The sequence below is a fragment of the Chenopodium album genome, chromosome 11 (assembly GCF_948465745.1).
Source record: "Chenopodium album chromosome 11, dcCheAlbu1.1, whole genome shotgun sequence".
Taxonomy (NCBI): Eukaryota; Viridiplantae; Streptophyta; class Magnoliopsida; order Caryophyllales; family Amaranthaceae; genus Chenopodium; species Chenopodium album.
In genome coordinates this window covers 7,089,333-7,111,066 of record NC_137844.1, presented here as the reverse complement: position 1 = coordinate 7,111,066, position 21,734 = coordinate 7,089,333, and the positions used below count along the sequence as shown (strand labels likewise).

The 21,734-nt window shown below is 35.4% G+C and overlaps 2 protein-coding genes and 1 pseudogene across 3 annotated transcripts; 2 read left to right on the top strand and 1 right to left on the bottom strand.

The window, feature by feature from the left end:
* Positions 1-55: 55 nt before the first annotated feature.
* Positions 56-2,789, top strand: LOC145568422 (protein NRT1/ PTR FAMILY 2.11-like; annotated as a pseudogene). The gene is made up of 4 exons (XR_014095831.1): positions 56-212; positions 818-1,022; positions 1,131-1,684; positions 1,888-2,789. The product of XR_014095831.1 is annotated as a protein NRT1/ PTR FAMILY 2.11-like (transcript).
* Positions 2,790-5,995: 3,206 nt separating this feature from the next.
* LOC145567279 (protein NRT1/ PTR FAMILY 2.11-like) lies at positions 5,996-8,582 on the top strand. Its single transcript, XM_081626541.1, has 4 exons — positions 5,996-6,163; positions 6,244-6,461; positions 6,961-7,520; positions 7,619-8,582. The coding sequence occupies exons 1-4, from the start codon at positions 6,082-6,084 to the stop codon at positions 8,535-8,537; spliced, it is 1,779 nt and encodes a 592-aa protein (XP_081482667.1). The 5' UTR covers positions 5,996-6,081; the 3' UTR covers positions 8,538-8,582.
* A 1,427-nt stretch (positions 8,583-10,009) lies between these two features.
* LOC145567278 (ATPase 11, plasma membrane-type-like) lies at positions 10,010-16,401 on the bottom strand. Its single transcript, XM_081626540.1, has 22 exons — positions 16,254-16,401; positions 15,979-16,111; positions 15,727-15,846; positions 15,427-15,525; positions 15,204-15,341; positions 14,951-15,085; positions 14,680-14,859; positions 14,350-14,556; positions 14,142-14,261; positions 13,941-14,060; positions 13,732-13,854; positions 13,536-13,640; positions 13,289-13,433; positions 13,019-13,183; positions 12,655-12,893; positions 12,501-12,533; positions 12,309-12,390; positions 11,417-11,577; positions 11,067-11,273; positions 10,781-10,963; positions 10,512-10,690; positions 10,010-10,238 (listed from the first exon to the last, which is right to left on the bottom strand). The coding sequence occupies exons 2-22, from the start codon at positions 16,030-16,032 to the stop codon at positions 10,142-10,144; spliced, it is 2,892 nt and encodes a 963-aa protein (XP_081482666.1). The 5' UTR covers positions 16,033-16,111; positions 16,254-16,401; the 3' UTR covers positions 10,010-10,141.
* Between the last annotated feature and the right edge of the window lie 5,333 nt (positions 16,402-21,734).

Here is a 21,734-nt window from a genome sequence, read left to right as displayed (position 1 = left end):
CTATATAAACCGATCTACATTTCCAAATAAAAGTATTTAGAAGTAATATTTCTTAACACTCTCATCTCCCAAAAATAATATATAAAAAAGGGAAGAGTTCTTTGCATTGCTAGGTTGCAATAATATGGAGATTGACAAGAAAGAAAGCATGGAGGAGAATAACAAGAAGAAGATCGTGTATAGCGGTGTCAAAGCCATGCCATTTGTTATAGGTACGGTACCTATGTCATACCCTTACCTTTTTTCTCATTTATAATACTTTTTCCATTTATAAAAGTTCTTCTTGTTTAGACGGTAATTGTCTCAATTTAAATAAAACTTTTAGATATAACGGGAGTATTAGTTTTTGGTGAAAGCTTAGCTTGGAATATGTTTAGTAAACGCCAGTTTATAAATTTATGTAAAGTTTTTATAAATTTTTACACACATTTATGTTTTACAATAAATGTAGGAAGATTATCTATGATTTACAATGAAAAAAATATCTTTCTTCGTTTTTTCTTAAGGGCCATTTAGTTAGTACTCCCTTTTTCCATAAATTAAAAGCCTCTTTCTTTTTATTATGTGAGTAATAAATATTAGAAAGAGACTCTGTATTAAGGGACGGAGAGAGTACTAAAAAAACGAAGGAAATGTATACTAGTTATGCTTTCTCGATCTTGTCGTGGTCTAGTGGTACGAGCTGAACTTTGTGCACGTGACATCAAAGGGTGGAGAAAGTGAACATGAACAATAAAAGTGGTGTTATTTTTAGTTAATTATGCAAAAAAAAATTATGCTAATAGAGTTTCTAATTTGTTATGCTTATTATGTGCAGGAAATGAGACGTTTGAAAAGCTAGGAACAATAGGAACATCACACAATTTGTTGGTGTATCTAACCACAGTGTTTAACATGAATAGGATGAATGCTACAAATGTTGTTAACATGCCAATTTGGCAACCCTCCTTGGTGCTTACCTTTGTGACACCTACTTTGGCCGGTACAAGACCTTGGGGTTCGCAAGCATCGCCTCGTTCTTGGTAACATACGCGTAACACATTTTAAGTGGTCGTTTGGTTGAAAATAGGAAATATTATTTCATTCCGAGAAAATTATAGGAAGTTAACATACATCAATTTTGATTGTAGGGAATGCTATTTCTAACATTGACAGCAGTAATACCATCGTTACACCCTCCACACTGCGCTACAGGCGAAAATTGCGCTGGAGCAACAACAGGGCAGCTAGCATTTTTGCTAGGAGGATTAGCATTTTTGATCATAGGAGCAGGGGGGATTAGGCCATGTAACTTAGCATTCGGAGCAGATCAATTTGACCCGGAAACAGAATCGGGTAAACGAGGGATCAGTAGCTTCTTCAACTGGTACTACTTCACGCTTACATTCGCAATCATGATCTCTGTAACCTTGGTTGTGTACATTCAGACCGATGTTAGCTGGGGTATAGGCCTTGCAATACCGGCTTTTTTCATGTTTCTTTCGTGTGCGTTGTTCTTCTTGGGGACTAAGTTGTATGTTATGGTTAAGCCCCAAGGAAGTCCCCTTGTGAGTGTGGTGCAGGTCATGGTTGCTGCTTTTAAGAAACGCGGCTTGGAGTTGCCGGAAAAGCCTTCCCTCTCCTTGTTTGATCATGTTCCTGATCAGTCTATCAACTCCAAGTTCCCTCATTCTGATCAATTCAGGTATAACAATTATACTTGATACTATTTTTAGATGTCTGGAAAAAATCCTAAAGTAACAGTGGGTTATGAACTTATGATAACTCACTAGCGGAAACAATACTATTAGTAACTGGCAAAAAATGACTTTTAGTAACCAGCATTGTTAGTTGCTATAGCCACCGTTACTATTAACTAATCTGATGATGTTTTTCTGTGCTATGTAGATGCCTTGACAAAGCAGCTATCATAACAAACGAAGACAAAATCAATCCAGAAGGATCAGCAGCAAACCCCTGGAAACTTAGTCCCATACAACATGTAGAACAAGTAAAATGTGTAATCAGAGTATTTCCCATATGGATTTCTGGAGTCTTCTACACCATAACCATGGTAACGACAGGAAACTACGTCGTATTCCAAGCCTTACAGTCCAACAGAAGCCTAGGAGGGACTAACTTCAAGATTCCAGCAGCGTCCTACTCCATATTCTCAATGCTAGCAATGACAATCTGGATACCTGTCTATGACAGAATCGTAGTTCCAAAACTCAGAAAAATGACAGGAAAAGAAAATGGGATCACAGTCCTGCAGAAGTTGGGGATTGGCATGGGTCTCAATATTATAGCCCTTGTTGTTTTCGGGCTAGTTGAGCAGAGGAGAAGAGTAGTGGCTCTGACTAAGTCGACTCTAGGGGTTGATCCTCAAAGAGGTGTGATTTCATCACTCTCAGCAATGTGGTTGGTACTTCCTTTAGTACTTTCAGGACTGTCAGAAGCATTTGCTATGATCTCGCTTGTTGAATTTTACTATAAGCAGTTCCCTGAGAATATGAGAAGCATTGGTGGCGCGTTCTTGTTCTGTGGGATGGCTGTTTCGAGTTACCTAAGCAGTTTCCTACAGTCTGTTGTTGATAAGATGAGTAGGAACTCAAAGAGTGGAAGTTGGTTGAATGAGGATTTGAACAAAGCAAGGCTAGATTATTTTTATTATGTCATTGCTTGTTTACAGTTTGCTAATCTTTTCTATTTTTTGGCGTGTTCAAAGTGGTATAGGTATAGAGAAAGTATTAGTAACTCTACTGATGAAAGTATAGATGAAATCAAATCCGAAATACCTCTTGTTTGAACATGGAAGATTATATTACAAGTACTAGCTTAGTTTAGTTATGTGGTCTTGATACATAAATTTTAGTTCTTGATCTTCTAATTTGTACTCATACAAGTAAAGAGAGTAAGACTGTAAGAGGTTCTCTAAGTTCAATCTTATGATGTTACAACATTTTTTTTTTCCACTTGCTCGAAACCCATAAGAAAAACACGTTTAGGAAGAAATTTTCTAAGTTCAATCTTGTGATGCTACGTTTTTTGTATTGTAAACAACGTGTTAGGCAAAAAATGAATGATTAGAAATTTACAATCCCTACAGTTCCAAGATTAAAGTTTTTGATTTTTTACTTACTCATCAAAACTTAAAAGAAAAACACGTTAAGCAAGAGGTTTCTAAGTTCAATCTTATGATGTTACATTTTTTGCGTTGTAACCACATGATTGGAATTGAAAAAATGAATGATTACAATTTTACAATTCCTACAATTCCAAGACCAAAGCTTTGATATATACTGTATTTTCTTAGGCGGCCTATAAGAAAATCATGTTTAGGAAAAGGCTTTATCAAAATTCAACCCTCAACTAAAATAAGCTCAATCAAACAGAAAAAGTAACGAGTACATATTTAGCTAAATTCAAACAAAAGTAAGTTTGATCAAAGAAGTATATAAATCCATACAATATAAAGGTTTATCAAGTGATAAGAAGGAAATTTTAGCGGATAAAATAAATTTTGATGCCAATGAAATTCACCGAATAATATCTAGCTAATATTGTGCTTTTGCACCACGAAAATGTATCTTTTTCTACTATAGCAACACATGAAATGGGGACCAAAAAAATATTAAAAGTGGTGTCACTAAGCGTAACATAATTGTACTAGAATTGTTTTTCACAAAGTTGGAATCTTATCGTCTTAAGATGATAGATAGATAGATATTAGATACTATCTTGTTAATGGCAATAGGTGATTTATATAAATTTAATGCATTTCCCACAATTAATGGCTATAAAAACTTAGGGGACCATAAAAACAAATAATTACTACAGTAGTTGTCAATTTAATTAAATAGGAACAAAAATTTGATGGAATATCCCATTAAATTCCTACAACTTTTTGTTTGTTGAGGGGATGTAAGAGGAGTTACTTTAGCTTTTGTTTGAGAAGAAAGAGATTGTAACCAAAGGAGGAGGTGGAACCAATGTAAGGAGTGACTCACACGGAGAATATTCACCAACACAATCAAGATAGAATTTTTGTTCATGTACATACAAGAACCACGTAATTAAATAAATATTAATGGTTATAACATCCACAAGGTACAACCAGTTATACATTAAGAACATTATTGTTGATTGATGACAACTTGATAACCATGAAACTCAAAACTCGTTTTATTTATTAGGATGTACTAAGACATGTTGCACTCGATCTAGGATCATTGATAGATTGAAAAACCGTTATTCAAACTCCATAGTAGTCGCGTACATTTGAACTTCCAAACCTTATAGTAATTCATACTTTCGAGGGGGAGGAGGAAGCCAAAGTCAAAGAGAACCATCCAAGCTGCTCAAACACCATTACTGGCTAAGAGACAGAGAAAATGGAATGTACCAAAGAAGCGTAACAAAGCATTCAACTACAAGGTTAGCTAGGCCGCGTAAGAAGATAAATGAAAAGCGGCATAATAGTATTGAGAAGTCACTATCATCCTATACGGTCATATAAACAGTCTACATGAATTGATTTATGTGATCGTCATCTCCAGCTAGAGCCTAGAACTCGAGAAAGAGCTTCTAATTGCGCGCATTCAACTAATTTAGTTGGTAAAGTCTTTAATATTGATAAGTGACACGTTAGCAAAACCTTTATTCAAAATCCACCAACTTAATTTAAGACTGAATATCATCTACGTCATACCACCTTATCTTGCTGACACTCTTAAAACGCCTTTTAAAAAATATATAAAAGCGCTTTTTTTAATTTAGAACTTTTTTTTTTCCCTTTTTTGACAGCCACTATTTCATGTTTTAATCATGAAATGTACGTCTATCTCGTTTGATAGTGCGTGCTCACTAATCAGTAAGTGATTACCTTTCTAGAACACAACAGAAAGTGAGAAAGGTGAACATTATACACAAATATTTGATACTATATGATATCTTAATTGTTATTTAAACCAATATAATATACTATCTAATATTCTTTAGATTTGGTTTGACAGCATAAAATACCATTAACAATCTAACATGACATTTGCAAATCGGCGGTCATAGCGATGACTTTAGTACTCATATCGTTTTCAAGCAACATTATCATAGTGTGAGCGCAGAGAAGTAGGAATGGCAAGCTGACGTCTAGTCTGTCTCGTAACACTAAAAATGTCTTACTCGACGCGGCATGTTATTTTGAGTTTCTGGGCAGAGCAGAGCAGATTTCAGCAGAGCAGGGCTAGGCTTCCACACATTGTGGAGCAGAGCAGAGCAGGACAAGGCAGAACAGGACAAGGCAGAACAGAGCAGATTTCAGCAGAGCAGGACAGAGCAAAGCGGAGCAGCTCTAAAGAACAGGATCGTACTCTCAAACCCATCATATATTTAAACTCCGAATTAGAAACTTTGTTTTCTATTACGGGTCGGAGTAAAAAGAGAATTGATTCAGTTTAATTTAACCCCCTTAATTATTGTGCAAAATCCATTGAGAATGATATATGATGTGTGGTTGTGACCATGATAATGTGGCACTCCTAGATGCAGGGGAATTTATTGTATGAACCCCAAGAAACAAGGTAGGGAAAGTTGTTTTCTAGTCCATGGAATAGAAGTGTCATACTCCGTCCTATCATACTTTAATTCTAGTCATATTCGGAAAATTATAAGTTCATATAAGCCAAAGTTTAGGGTTAATAATTTCAAATAAGTTGAATTCAGGTTAAAAGTTATATAAGTTTAATACACAAATATAACATGTCGTAGTTAGTTCAATTGTGTGATGTGAAAAATTAGGTGAAGATAATAAACTCTAGGTTATTTGCTAAAGGTTTTAGTCGTTGTTCATATGACATATTTTTAACCATCTATATGGTATCGTAAATTTTGAAAAATTAAAGAGCATGATGAGGTATAGAAATTTTCTTAAAGATGGTCCACTTCTCTTTTTGGAAAGAGGTCAAGGTAGGTAAACCTTATATCTAAGAGCCTTCAATAATTAAACTTGGCACCAATATTTCTGACTTATAAAGAGCTCACTCAAGCAAAGCACTATAAACACTAATAAAAACAAAAGAAGCAACATAATCCTCAGGAATAGCCATGGAAGAACCTAAAACAGTTGTAGATAATGATAAGCCAAAGTTCAACTACAAAGGATTAAAGGCCATGCCTTTCATCATAGGTAAGAATATACCATTAACGCGATTTTTGTACTACTGTAATCACAAGTAATCAAACTAATCATTGTGTACAAAATTTCAGGAAACGAGACATTTGAGAAGCTCGGAGCAATTGGTACCTTGTCCAATTTGTTGGTCTACTTAACAACAGTTTTTAACATGAAGACTATAACAGCAACAACTTTGATCACAGTCTTCAATGGTACCACCAACTTTGCAACTTTGCTAGGTGCTTTCCTCTCTGATACTTACTTTGGCCGCTACACCACCTTGGGATTCGCAACGATTGCCTCGTTTTTGGTACTTTGATCTGCCTCTTGCATACTCTTATCAGTCAGTATTTCCATGTTCAAAGAGCACAATTGAACTAAGGTGCAATAGTACAGCAATATAGCAGGATTTAGTGTCAGATGCTTGCAGCTTACCTTTGCAGTTAGACTGTTAGTTCTAATTTCTGCAGTTCTTTGACAAAATTAACATAAGTAGTAAAAACTATACGTATGACTAACTTAAGGTTTGTTACGCAGCTTACATCATACGATATACAATTTCCGAAATCTCAGAACTGACAGAGATTCTGAACAAACTCTTAACATCAAATTTAGGATGTTTTAGTTCCTGTTTTTTTCTGCTTCTTTTTCAAGTTGCAGAGTTTTATTCTTGAAATAATACTATAACTAGCAATGATTAAGCAGATGATTTGGACAACAGAAAACTTGAACTAAAAAAAAAAATTTCAAACTTTAAAATTAAATGCCTGCATATAAGCAAAATCTTACTCTCTGCAAACTGTTTTCAGGGATTATTTGTGATAGACCTAACAGCAGTAATCAAGAAACTTCATCCATCCCCTTGTGGCGACGAAGCAAAAGTCTGCAATGGACCGTCACAAGGGCAGTTAGCATTTTTGCTGATGGGGTTCGGACTGCTGATAGTAGGAGCAGCAGGCATAAGGCCATGTAACTTAGCCTTCGGGGCTGATCAGTTCAACCCCAATACAGAATCAGGAAAGCGAGGGATCAACAGTTTTTTCAATTGGTACTTCTTCACTTACACTTTTGCACAGATGGTGTCCCTGACACTGATAGTTTATGTGCAGTCTAATGTGAGTTGGAGTATTGGGTTAGCCATTCCCGCGGCTCTTATGCTGTTAGCTTGCATACTGTTTTTCATGGGTTCGAAGATCTATGTAAAGGTTAAGCCCGAAGGTAGTCCTATGGTGAATTTAGTGCAGGTTATAGTTGCTGCTGTCAGAAAAAGAAAACTGAAACACCCGAATTCTCATCAGTTTGAATCTGTACTCAAATATTTGCCTTCTGATTCTATCAACTCCAAATTACCTCACACAAATCAGTTCAGGTACGAAAAATGCACTAGATTGGAAAGTTGACAGCATTGTTTAGATTTTCAGTAGATATTGTGTTACACCTACTGAAAATGTAATGAAATCTTTTCAGATTCCTTGAGAAAGCCGCGATTATAACCCCTGAAGACCAAATTAAACCGGATGGCTCAGCAGTAGACGCCTGGAAACTCTGCACGATGCAGCAGGTAGAAGAGTTGAAATGTGTACTAAGAGTGTTACCCATATGGGCATCAGCCATAATATACCATGTTCCTGTTGTGCAAATGCACACGTACGTGATATTCCAAGCACTTCAGTCAAATAGACGCCTTGGGAAAACAAATTTTCAAATTCCAGCTTCATCCTACATTGTTTTCATGATGATAAGCCTCACTGTTTGGATCCCAATCTATGATCGAGTATTAGTCCCATTCCTCGAAAAAATCAGGGGAAAAGAGGGTGGAATCACAATCCTCCAAAGGATGGGAATCGGAATAATATTATCTATTCTAACCATGCTTGTGGCAGGGTTAGTAGAAAGTCATCGCAGGAATCTTGCTCTTACACAACCAACACTCGGAAATCTCCCAAGAAAGGGAGAGATTTCTTCAATGTCAAGTTTTTGGCTGGTTTTTCCTTTAGGCATAGCAGGGTTTGCTGAAGCATTCATGGCAATCGGTCAAGTAGAGTTCTACTACAAACAGTTTCCGGAGAACATGAGGAGCATTGCTGGATCCATTTTCTTTTTAGGCATCGGAATGTCAAGCTACTTAAGCAGTTTTTTGATCTCCATAGTTCATAGAACAACAAAGAAAGGCGCATCAGGTGATTGGTTAGACGAGGATCTAAACAAAGGGAAACTAGATTACTTCTACTACATGATAGCTGCACTATGTACCTTCAATTTTGCTTATTTCCTTGTCTGTGCTAAATGGTTTAAGTATAAAGGCAGTAGCGAAAATGCCAAGAAAATAGATGCAGAGCCTATTGGATGTGTAGAGCTTAGTGAGTCTCGTAAGGGAGCTGTATGATTTTCACAATAATAAAATGCAGAAACAAGAAATTTCCAACTTTTACTTAAGTACTTCGTATATACTTGAATAATTTAAATCGAATTCTACGGTCTTACCATAACAACATGTTTGGTAAGCATCAAACATACGTTTGGGGATGAAGTTGCATTATTGTGATCCAAGTACGTCTTAGAAAAATAAGATTCAAAGCTATGAGAGCGAGCGACGACAAAATAGAGGTAAAGATGGTCCCTAACCTCCTACTCCTCTAGTAGAGAAAATGGCAAGGCACAATTACTGCAGTTTTGGCTTTAACAGCCAACTTTCTAAATGTCTTGTTCCACATGCTTTAAACTACAAAATGTGAAAGAAATGGATGGAATTGATAGAAAAGAGTCAAAAGACAACTGCATTATCAATCACGAGAATACAATCCAAAAATAAAGTATGACTTTTATAAACTTGAAATCTATACAATCTTTGACAATAATAAACTAGAAACAACAAAAACGTTTAAAAACAAAAAAAAAGGTCTATTTATACTCGTATATGACTAGTAACAGTGGACGAAAAGTTCTAAATTCCAATTCGTGACAAATTATTGTTAATTTGATATACTTGAGTAGGCACTAATGACATTTCGCACCTTGTTAGTTGCCATAGTGTTAGGTGTTAGGTGATTAGTCGGACAATTCGTCTGAAAGTAGACGTATTTCCATCTCTCGAAAGAACGGCATGGAAGGCTTTGAAAGTTATAGCATTGTAACATAAGCATCAAAGAACAATCTGCTTCAGGAATAATCGTGCAGAAACAAGCCTCTTAACATTGTTAGAAAATAACCTAGTGTTATCCACCAGCAAATGCCCTTACAATGTCAAAAGACCAAAAAATACTCATCTAAATCAAATGCTGATGCAATGATGCTTTAACCGTTCTTTCTGTTTTGCTAAACCATTTTAATGATGAACATACACTCATTATATACCTGAATTCAATTCAGGTGCTAGTTATGTCATGTAACTTTAGTTATGTTACAGTTTAATTGGGGTTAATGAAGATCGGTGTTGTCGAGTCTACTTGTAACTTGTACGAGATGTAACCCATAAGTTCTTTGCTCCATCAGAAGCAATCAGCATCATTCTTTGCTCCTCGTCAAAACCCTCAAAGCACAAGTGATCTTCCGAATCACAAATAAGTTCCTTTTGAGTATAAAACCTCTCTGTTAGCTAATTTAACAGATGTTAGTGACAATTATATACCAAGTACGAGTACTTTTTACCAATAGCAATGGAACTTCAAGGACGACAACAAATCTAAGGCGCCCGACTGTAACAGCTTGTACAATTATGTTATAAGCCATACTTGCAAGTTGCAACAGCAATGTAGAGAAGACCATGAATGGGAAATGGATGGCAAGAACCACCCATGATAACTTTTCATTTCAAAATAGCAAAAGCATGTTTACACAAATAAGGAAGTTGTTTGAGAAAAAAAAAAAAAAAAAAAAAAAAAAAAAAAAAAAAAAAAAAAAAAAAAAAAACTAACTCACAACTACATGCTGTACTAATCTTTACGCTCAGCATTTTATACTTGATGCTATTGTATAACCATGGGTTTAACCTCAAACAGTGTATGATCCCTGGATAGTCTCGATGTCGAGCCCCTTTAGTTTCACCACTGAATCCACATGTCCTTTAAGAGTAAGAAGTTCCCTCAACCTGCAACAAGGTAAGTTCAAGTGAGCAGATGAGAATTTGTATATCTCCATTATATGCACAAGGTCGCACAGCAAAGTACTTGTTCGGTTTAAAATCTGTTTTTTTTTTCCCCTTCATGTATAAGCTATAAAGTGTGGTTTAGTACCAACTTTTTCATGCATCTTACTACTATCTAGGGCATATACAGTATAAAAAAAAAAAAAAAAAAAGAAAAAAAGAAAACCAAGGAACATAGGGAACATTCAATAACATCCTTCTTCACAAGAAGGTTACCTAGCCATTTCTGCTCTTCTCTTGGCCTCTTCAGCCATTTGATTGAGTTCATGATAGCTTGTTCGATCATTGAACATCTTCGCTTCTGGTGCTTGTAGTCCATGGAGAGTTCTTTGTGCATGTGCCCACTTAAGTTCACGTTCTTCCTTTCCAAAATCTTTCTTTTTGGTGAAGGCAATCTGCAAATATAGAGAAAACAGTAAGTAATTGCACAAAAAATAACGTTTTTCTCAAAGTTTACACCAGCAATAACTTGCTGCCAACCATACCCTTTGTTCAATAACAAGATCCCAAGCTCTTCCACTCAATACATAGCGGATGAGGAATTTGACAAAATCAAGTGGAATGTAGAAGATGAGATTGTATAGCCAAATGACACCAGCCCAACCCCAACCAATCCCTTCAATTGCAGCAAAGGCCCAATTTGCATATACTGCAATCAAAGTAGCAACCTGCAAGGTCGAAAAGCTGAATTCAGATCTAACCTAGGAATCAAAGCAAATGAACTTAAAAAGTCAGCTAAGAAATGAACATTATGCCATAAAAACTACTTACCAGCTGGGCAATTATGAAAGCACCAACTAGAAATAGACCAGGACGCTCCACAAATGACCAACTTCGAGATCGAGTAACAAAAATAAGAGCCTGACTAATTGTGCTGACTTGAAGATATATAGCAGATGCAAGCTTGTGCGTGATAACCAAACGTGCACTTTCAGTAGTAGCTGATTGTCTGTTTAAGTGTGAAACCCCAAACATTCTCTGCAGAATGGCCAGGAAACTTAGTCAACTTAATGAGACATGAAAACTCAATGCAGAAATGTGGATGCAACTACACAAATAAAAAATTATAAGAGAAAAAGTTGAAATTCAACACTATGTTTAGTCAAAGCACAACCACATACCGGAAAGAAATCAGTCTCATATGCTGCCCAGAAAAATATCACCGTCATCATTGCCAAGTAACTGCCAATGACAATTCCAGTGGCAAAAATCTCAGAGAGCTTCCAGCTGTCTGGCATAGGAGATGGCTTCACCCTATCCTTCGATATGGTCATAATGGTACCTGAAGGCCGAAATCATAGTCAATCAGCAAGAAAAAGTAAACCACATATATTTGAGAAGCTCTTCAATGGAACAATTGATTTTAGGAATAATGTATAAACTTCCACAGAAAAGGATCACAGTTTCAAAGTCATCGAAGTTGGTTTTGGAACAATTTTCCATAGTAATCATTCCTTCCTCTGATAGGGAAAAAGGAGTATTATCAGTAGTACTGGAGAGGTGGGACTTATGTCGGTTTTTCTTTTAACAGATACACAGGGGTAGGGTATTGCTTCCCTTTTTCCTCAAACCACCCAGAGTAATGTAGATTAGAAAGTGAACTGAGAACACAAATGAGCAACAGAATCCTGTAACTCAATACAATTGGCTAATAGATGAGAAGCCAGTATTACATGCTCTGCTAGTCTGCTGAAACTTACTATTCTACAGTGGTAAAGCAGAGTATCTAGATAGAACCCAAGCAAAGATTAGACTCCCCAGCAGTTTCATGATTAAAGGTCTTCTAAAATTTTATTACCAACTATAAGCCTCTGTATATCAACAACACAGGGTTTGCATCTTCAAGTGAAAGATTGATAAAAATAATATGAGATGTAAAATTGAAATTAACATCTATAATGAACTATGAATGAGATCTTGTCAATAGTTATAAACATTATTTTGAAAGAGGGGAGGAATCAGATAGAAAGAAAATGACACATGAGAACACATAAAACAAAAGCAAAAGCATACCATCATTGAGAATGGCAATGATAAGAACCATGAAGGGTGGAAAATCGAACTTCCATATAAGAGCCAATAGCATGAAGCCGAGCTGTCATTCAGAAAGGAAAACTGTAAGAAAATATCTGTGAAATAATCACATATATACCAGCCACAGGGACTGTACAACAAAATTATCTCAAAACACAGACATTTACTTACCACAATACGAATGGTAATAGAAACAGCATAAATCTGCAAGGCAGGAAAGAAGAAAGGTAAAGCCACGGAAAGTTAAAGTGGCATTTAAGTAAATACTGCCTCCTTATTGAATAGACCACAAAATGTGAAGAAAATATTCCAATAAAAAACTTACGGTATAATTTTTCATTCTCTGGAAGATTGCTCGACTAGTCAAAACAGCACTAATAATAACACTAAGACCAGGCTCAGTAAGAACAATATCTGAAGCACTGCGAGCAGCATCGGTTGCATCAGCAACAGCTATCCCAATATCAGCCTTCTTAAGAGCCGGGGCATCATTCACACCATCACCAGTCATTCCACAAATATGTTTCCGAGCTTGCAATCGCTTGACAATTTCATATTTATGCTCTGGATTAATTTAAAATGTCAAAAAGCCACAAACATATGTCGATAAATCCAACATGCAGATAATCTGCCCAGAAATGAAAGTAAATGGAAGAGGCTTTAATGCGGTTGCAATAGTAGTAAATTACCAGGGAAAACACCAGCAAACCCATCCGCTTTTTCAATCAGATCATCAATTGGTAAAGAAGTAATTGAATCATCCTTACTCTGCCCAAGTAAAGACGATGAAGGGTACATGTTAGTACCCATACCCAAACGACGACCAGTTTCCTTTCCAATTGCCAGCTGATCACCTGATAAAATTTCGGCCATTGTGGCAATGACATTTGCATTAGCTTCTAGTGCATACACCCCAAAGGCCCAAAAAGAATGTTCTTACAGAGTTTAGACAAACTTACCAGTGATCATTTTCACACTTACTCCAAGATTCAAAGCTCTCCTTATAGTATCTGCACTGTCATGTCTTGGTGGATCAAAGAGAGGCATGAGACCAATGAATTGCCATGGACTTCCAGGACTTTCTTTCCTCCCCTCTGGAACTTCCTGAAAGAGCATGTAAAGAGTATTAAAAACTGTCAATAATTTTTCAACAATAATTAGTTATCCCTTTTGGAAAAAATTCTTTCGTAAAGGATAGAAAATCACCTGGTATGCAACAGCAAGTGAACGCAAGCCTCGTTCAGCAAACTTGTCTATAACAGCATGAACTCTTCGTTCGATGTCTGACTTATTGTGAGCCAGATTCAAAATCTGAAATGCAATAAAAAAAATAATATTTATGTGTGTCAACAAACTACATATAGTACCTGTTATTAGGATAAAAGGGATTTTACTAACATACCTGCTCTGGAGCGCCCTTGCTGACCCTATGCATTTTACCATCCCTGTCAATGTAAGTCAATGCTGTTCTTTTGTCAGTGGGGTTGAAAGGCAGAAAGTGAACCTCTTGAATGCCAGCCCGAGCCTATAAAAAGTGATTATATCAGCTAAAAAAAGTGCAGGAAGAAGCAAAGGAATAAAACAAACACAACATGAGATCAATAAATCAACCTCTTTCGGATCAGCCAGCATGCCAACTATTGCAGCATCTATTGCATCCTGGTTTTCTATCCTGGAGGCTTGAGCAGCCATAAGCACAACAGTTTCTGCATCCACTCCTTTGGCAAATACCTGCAACAGATTTCACTTGAATATGAATAGCATGAACCATGATGGGTTTTCAAATAAAGTAACAGAGGCTACAGAACTTGCCTCGATCAGATTTTTGTCTACTGTGAGCTTGTTCAATGTCAAAGTTCCAGTTTTATCACTGCAAAGAACATCCATACCAGCCATCTCCTCTATTGCAGTCATTCTCTTTGTAATGGCACCCTGCATTCATTACATAATTTTTAGCATTGGACAGCAATAAAGCAGTAAACTAGTCAATATGAAATAACACTTGCTAGGGAAAACCAACCTGCTGGGCTAGGCGATGTGATCCGATTGCCATCGTGACTGATAGAACAGTGGGCATGGCAATAGGAATTCCTCCAATGAGAAGAACAAGCAAATTGTCAATTCCAGGGCGATATGCACGATGTTGAATCGGATACATGACGATGATTTCAACTAGCATTCCAACAGCAATAGAACAGATACAAAAGTTCCCTATTGCTGTTAAAACCTACAGAATTGCACAACATTTCAGCATCACCACAACTGTAGAAAGGGCAATGGTGCTAGACTGCTAATCACAAATGACAAAGTATCAATAACAAAATAAACACATCATATTTGTTGTACTTGCCTGTTGGAAATGACCAACTTGATTAGTGGAATCAACAAGGTGAGCCGCCTTTCCAAAAAATGTGTGCACACCAGTTGCAATGACAATAGCTTCAATTTCTCCTTGTTTGCAAGTAGAACCAGAGTATACACCATCCCCTGGGCCTTTTGTAACTGGAAGGGACTCTCCCGTCAATGAGGACTGCAACCATACAGGTTCCGGTTACTAATTGCAACTAATTTATCGTCTAAGAATATTCTATCCTTTCAATAACATCACTAAAAAGTCCTACCTGATCAATCTTCAAAGGATCTCCGTCCAAAAGACGAGCATCTGCTGGAACTATGTCCCCTAGTTTGATACTAATAATGTCACCAGGAACCAATACTGCTGCATCTTCCTCACTCCACCTTCCATTACGTAAGACCTTTACATAGCAATTGTTGCAACCCAAAATAAGAACATAATCAATTATATTAACATCAATATATCCCATTTATAAGGACGAATTACGACTTCAACAAAACAAGTAGCCTAGTGAGTACCTTAGCTTTAGGAGCTAAACGAGCCATGAGGGCGGCGGCTGCATTACCAGCATTGTTCTCTTCGATAAAGCTAATTGTCGAGTTAATCACCAACAGTGTAATAATTCCCACAAAATCTTGCCAATCAGGAGGCTTGCCCTGATCAATTTGAAGGTACAAATCACGATTCCGAAAACACTAAATTTTCCTAAGCAGTACACTAAGCAAATTATGAAATTCTCACCCCTCCATTAGCAAGAGCAATTGCCATAATAGCTGCAGCTTCCATAACCCATGATAAAGGGTTCCACATAAACCCCAAGAACTTCAAGAATTTGCTCTCCTAAACCACACCCATAATTTATAATCATGAGTAAATATCAACAACATTACACATTAATTAATAGCAACATAATCCATAATATTATTAAAAATAATCATCATAATTCAGCAAAATTGTACTATAATACACAAATTATATATATAATTAATATGTAAAAATAATAATTTACTAAAAATGGCAAAAAAACAACAAGAATCTTACCCTTTTCTCCTCAAGTTTATTGGGACCAAAAATTGTTAATCTTTCTTGTGCAGCATCAGTTGTAAGCCCCTCTTTGCTACATCTTAGATTCTCAAAGACCTCTTCCAGAGGTATATTCTCCTGCACCCACAAATTTTCCAAATAAAATTAAAAATTACCAACAAAATGAGCAAATAAAATTACAAATTTTAAGCAAAAATAATTAACCATAAATACCCATCAAAAAAAAAAAAAAAAAAACAGATCCATTACCAAATCAACAGCTTCTTTCAGCACTGCTTCCAAAACTTCAGACTTTTCAGCCATTTTTTCTGAACTCAAAACTTAACTTCACCTTTATTTTTGGACTAAAAACTTAATTTACAGATCATAACCATAAAGAAAGCTGCAAACAAAAAGACCATGAAAACTATAAGAAAGCAGAAAAATGGTAGGTATGATAAAATTATATATAAACAAATTATAATTATAAAAAAAATGAGATTTTTAAGGATCAGGTAGGGTTTGGAAGGAAGAAGGCAGTATACCCAGATAACAAGTGAGATAACCCAAATTCCGAAGAAGTGGAAACGAAGCAGTAACAGTTGATAACATCAAATCATAATATGGGTCTTTCTCTCTCCTAACTTATAAATATACTAATTTCATTCATGTTTTTTTTTTAAAAAAAAAGTCTGCTAATTTTTTTTTTTTTTTTGGTTTATTTATTAATAAATAAACCAAATTAATTAAAAATATAGAGGGAAAAGCCAAAAATTAATTTAGAAATTGCTAAATAAAAGTTATAAACCTACCAAAAGCCATGTGCTTCCAGCCTTATTCAATAAATGGCCTAATTGATTGATTACACTTCACTTGTATTATTTTTCTTTCCTTATTGTATCGATATTTTCTTTTGTTAGAACCCGTTAAAACTCAAAAACTCGCTTTAAATATAAATCGAGTTTTTGAAAATACTCTCAGATTCTTTTTTATAAAAATTGATACTCCAATTTCAAATATGAGGAAAACAAGGAATTTGTTAAATTAAATAGGAAAGGTTTGCTAAATATTGTGCCTTTTTTTTAGAGTGGCAGGAGGAAAATTGTTGTTAGTTAACCTAACCTTTTAATTTTAATCAAATATTTTAATGATATAAAGGGTCAATATATAGTACTGTGACTACTGTCAAAAATGACATATGAGGTGTTTAGATTCCGTACAAAACGGCACTTGTAACAGTCATTAGTCCAACCATAATCAATTAATTAATTACATGTAATTATTAATTAATGTTTAAGCCGTGGATTTATGTGATTATATTTATTTGATCTTTCTACAGGTGCTTCATACTCTATTTCATGTCGTACCAGATGAAATCTCTTATACTATAATTTTTTTTTGTGATTTCTTGTTCTCATGTAATCCGTAGTCATGTGCACCATCGTTCGATTGTCGTGGCGGTGGTTGCTTTTGTAATACTTTGTATTTAGTGCCTATTCTTTTCAGCTTAATTACAGATCAGTTAAGTTCCAATCAGTTTAGTTCAGCTCAATTCCTAATTTCCTTCTCTCATAAACAATTTAATTCAGTTCAGTTCAGCCCCAATCAGTTCAATTCATTTCAACTCAGTTCAGTAAATCAGAACAGGCCCTATCATAATTATTATCAAAGTCCGTAATTTAGGGTTCGTTTGGCATCACTGTGGTTTTCAGATAAAAGGCGTTTCTAAATTTGTGTATGTGTCACGTACTCACGTGTATCCTTTCTCATACAAGTACTACGTCACATCATCATTCAACGATCTTTAACATCATGCCACAAGCGCAAAACCTCATTAAACGAAAACAACATGTATTACCCTCTTAGCTAAAAATAAATCATGTTCTATTAATTCACATTTATATATAAATACAAGTATTAAAATGTAGAATAAAAAGAGAAATAAATCCAAAATAAGTTATTTTTGTCATGGTATTCTAATTTACCCAGAATATAAAAGTTAACAAGCTAGACTTTTAAAGCGTCTATTATAAAAATGAAATTATTATAAGTATCACCCGGGGGCGAAGCCTAGGTCACACACTTTGTTACCATATGAAAAAGAATTTCAAATGAAAAAAAGAAATTTTAACAATATTAAATTATTAATGATAGAGTATTGGATATTTACAATGTGAAGTGAGATATTAATTTTTTTTACCATAAATCCATGTAATATTTGTAAAACTTTTATAAAGGGACAAATGTTGGAATATGTTTGAAACAAATGTCGTTATCACAGTAGACTTTCACCCTTTTTAAATAGAAGTGCTGACAGTGAGAGATAGCTCAAGTGGTTAGAATTCTTCTTCAGGTTCCAGATCCAGAATTAATATGTTCAAATTATTTCAAAAAATAATGAAAATAATTGCATACAAATTGTCTCATATCTACTACCATACTCTGTATTATGTACATTGGTGTGTATCAATAACTATTTTTTTTAATGCAATAGGATTTGTAATATAACACTTAAAATGCCAAAGACTATACTATTATTTTGAATATACGCAATTAATTTAGGTTATTTATTTTCCGTTAAAATTCTGACTATAATTGTATAGTCAATTGACTCTCAATATATCGCATTATTCTGTTTCATTTGAATTATGTAGTGTAATTTGTTATTGGATTTTTTAAAATTTATATAACAAATAATTTTACTATATTATCGGCCTCTCTATTCGACAGTTTTACATGGACACTAATCTTGAATATAGTCAAATGAATTAACCATGACTGATAAAGTAACTAATTGCACAATGGTGGTGGGATGGGGAAATAGAAAATTAAAATCATTAAAATGGAGAGCATGAATTACATACGTAGCTCAATGAAATATACTATCTTAACTCTCTTACAATGTTTTTAGTTTTAGCTTGATATCACTTAAGTGATTTATTGCTTGATGATGTTGATAATGAAATTATTATCATTATAGTTGTAATACAATTTATTATTACTTTGTGTAATCTAAAATTTTACAAGATAAATGAAAAGGGATTAATTATCATTTTAAGTGAAATAAAATAAAATAAAATTGGAAGCTTATTTTTTAAAAAAAAAAATAATAAAAAGTCTCCTATTTTAATTCAAGGTTGATCAATATAATTCGGGTTGCTCGAGACGCCTGATACTATTTACTATTGATGAATAGTAAATTCATATATTTTACTAAATTATTCTTAATGGTATTTATTTTATTTTATTTCAAATGAGCTGAAAAAGGTAAATAAAATTGTAATATGTATTATTAAACAACTCTATATGTGACATAAAAGTCTTCCATTTTGTAATTATAAATTTATAATATAACTTTAGAAGATAAAACTCACAAGGAATTACCTAGACAACACGATTATATAGAGAATAGAATCTAAAAAAAAAACATCATTCCAACTGCACAAATATGAAATACCAAAAGATCCAATAATTGAAGGGAACATTGATGGTCATGTGGCTCGTGTCTTTAGTTAGACATAATATCTGCTTTAAAGATGGGCACGGGCCGTGCCGGCACGCGGGCGGCACGGGCCCGGCACGACTCCGGCACGGCCCGGCACGGGTACGGTGGCCGGCACGGCACGGCACGGCGGCACGCCGGCGTGCCGTGGGCCGTGCCGTGAACAACTTTTTTGGGACCGGCACGGGCACGGCCCGTGGCACGGCGGGCGGCACGGTGGCCGGCACGTGGGCCGGCACGCCGGCACGACCCGCCGGCACGGCACGTGGCACGGCCCGGCACGGCCAGGCACGGCCCGGCACGGCCAGGCACGGCACGGCACGGCACGGCCCGTGCCACTAGCCGTTGGAATATGGCCGTTTATGGCCGTTTTCCAACAGCTATAAACGGCCATATTTTCCACCCCATTTCCCACCCAAATCCCCTATAAATACCTCATATTTTCCTCCAAAATTTTCACAATTCATCAACTCATCTCTTCTCTCTTATTCTCTAATTTTCTTACTCCCAAATTCTCAATTCTCAAATTCCTAAAAAACATACAATCTTCCTCTCTTTTGTGAAAAGAAAAAAAAATTCCTACTCTCTTATAAATTTTACATTTTTACTATTATTACTTGTACTAGTCTACTACAAAAAAAAAAAAAAAAAAAAAAAAAAATTGTTATATTTACATTCGGGAAATTAAAAATTCGGGAAATTATAAATTTGGGAAAGCATTGAAGCGTCATTGTAAGATCTAACTCAACTTTATTTTAATTTGTTATTGTTATTGTTACTATTATTGTTATTATTATTAATTTATTATCATTATTATTATTATTATTATTATTATTATTATTATTATTATTATTATTATTATTATTATTATTATTATTATTATTATTATTGGAACTACTTAATTATATAAAAACTACTTTCTATTTTAATTGTGGGTTATTTGGATTGTTGAAATCTGTCTAAGGCGGGATTTGGGCTCTGGACAACGTCGCTCCTAACCTCTCCTACCTGGGATCTCATTGATCCAAGTAATCTACTATTATTATAATTATTTTTGAAAATTTAATTTATATAAAAACTACTTACTAATTTATTCTCATTGATCTCATTGTTGTTAATTGTTACTTTGTTATTGTTAGTTGTGTTATTATTATTAATTAATCATGGCATCAAACCCGAACGTTTCCTCCTCCTCTAGAAAAGCCAAGTCAACACGTAGGGAATCACCAAACCCAAACACTTCAATGTCTATGCCCCCCCCTAACATGCCCTTTCCCTCTCCTAACATGCCCTTTCCAAACACTTCCACCCCTTTCTTTCATCCCCAAAACACGGGAGGGCAAGAACAAATGGATGATATGGCTCCTTGGACCCAATTTCAACAAACCCAATTTCAACAATATGAATTTCCTCCTCCTCCTCCTTCCCAAGGTAGCCAAACACAAGCTTGCGGGTCGAGTGAACCATCCACCCATAATCCTAACATATTAGAGTGGTGTACCGAAGAGGATTTTGCTCAAACCAAAAGAAAGAGTGGATGTTGGGTACATTATCAATTAAGTAAAGATGGAAAAAAATGCAAGTGTCGGACTTGTGGTAAAATTTTCTCGGCCGATACCAAGGGAGGGACGGGACACCTTACTAGGCATACAAAAAAATGTGGTGGACCATCTAGTGATCCAACCCAACCTAAAATTTCTCAATTCCACCCACAAGGTTTCATTTACAATTACGAGAGAGATAGGGATGAACTTGGGAGAATGATTGTACATGCAGAACAACCTTTTCTTTTCGCCGAAAATGATGCCTTCAACAACTATATTAACCGAGCACTACAACCAAAACACAAAAAAATCTCCCGAAAAACCGTTCGATCTGCTGCCATGAAGACTTATCTAGAGTACAAATTAAGATTAGTAAATGAATTAGCTAATCTTCCTAGTAGAGTTTCTTTAACCGCCGATGCATGGGATAGTGGGTACCAACTTCATTATTTATGTGTTACTTGTCATTGGTTAGATAATGAGTGGATGTTACAAAAACGCATCATTCATTTCAAAATGCTTGAATACCCTCATACCGGTCTTAACATTTCACATCATTTAATGGAAGCTATTGATGCATATAGTCTTAGGGATAAAATCATGTCTATGACTTTCGATAACGCAACTTCTATGACATATAGTGCGAATTTGGTTAAACCCCAATTAACCGATTTAGTATTAGATGGAGAAGCACTTCATGTTAGATGCATTTGTCATGTTCTTAACTTGTGTGTGAAGGATGGAACACAAGCAATTGGTCCATTTTATCACAAAATACGGAGTGCTATTTGCACTATTAATAGCTCTAACATGAGATGGCAAGAATGGAAAGGTTTTTGCAGGCAACAACGGATTAAAACCATAAAAATAGCACCGGATTGTCCAACTAGGTGGAACTCCACCTATGAAATGTTGAGTCGGGCAATCGAGTACAAGGTTCATTTAACACTTTTTTATAATATGAAATATCCACAAAATGC

Coding starts and splice junctions, on each gene's coding strand:
- LOC145567279 (XM_081626541.1), top strand. CDS start 6,082: ATGGAAGAACCTAAAACAGTTGTAGATAATGATAAGCCAAAGTTCAAC. Junction 6,164..6,243: donor GGCCATGCCTTTCATCATAG/GTAAGAATATAC, acceptor ACAAAATTTCAG/GAAACGAGACATTTGAGAAG. Junction 6,462..6,960: donor CAACGATTGCCTCGTTTTTG/GTACTTTGATCT, acceptor AACTGTTTTCAG/GGATTATTTGTGATAGACCT.
- LOC145567278 (XM_081626540.1), bottom strand. CDS start 16,032: ATGGCTGAAAAGTCTGAAGTTTTGGAAGCAGTGCTGAAAGAAGCTGTT. Junction 10,964..11,066: donor CTTTCATAATTGCCCAGCTG/GTAAGTAGTTTT, acceptor TCGACCTTGCAG/GTTGCTACTTTGATTGCAGT. Junction 10,691..10,780: donor ATCTTGTTATTGAACAAAGG/GTATGGTTGGCA, acceptor CTATATTTGCAG/ATTGCCTTCACCAAAAAGAA.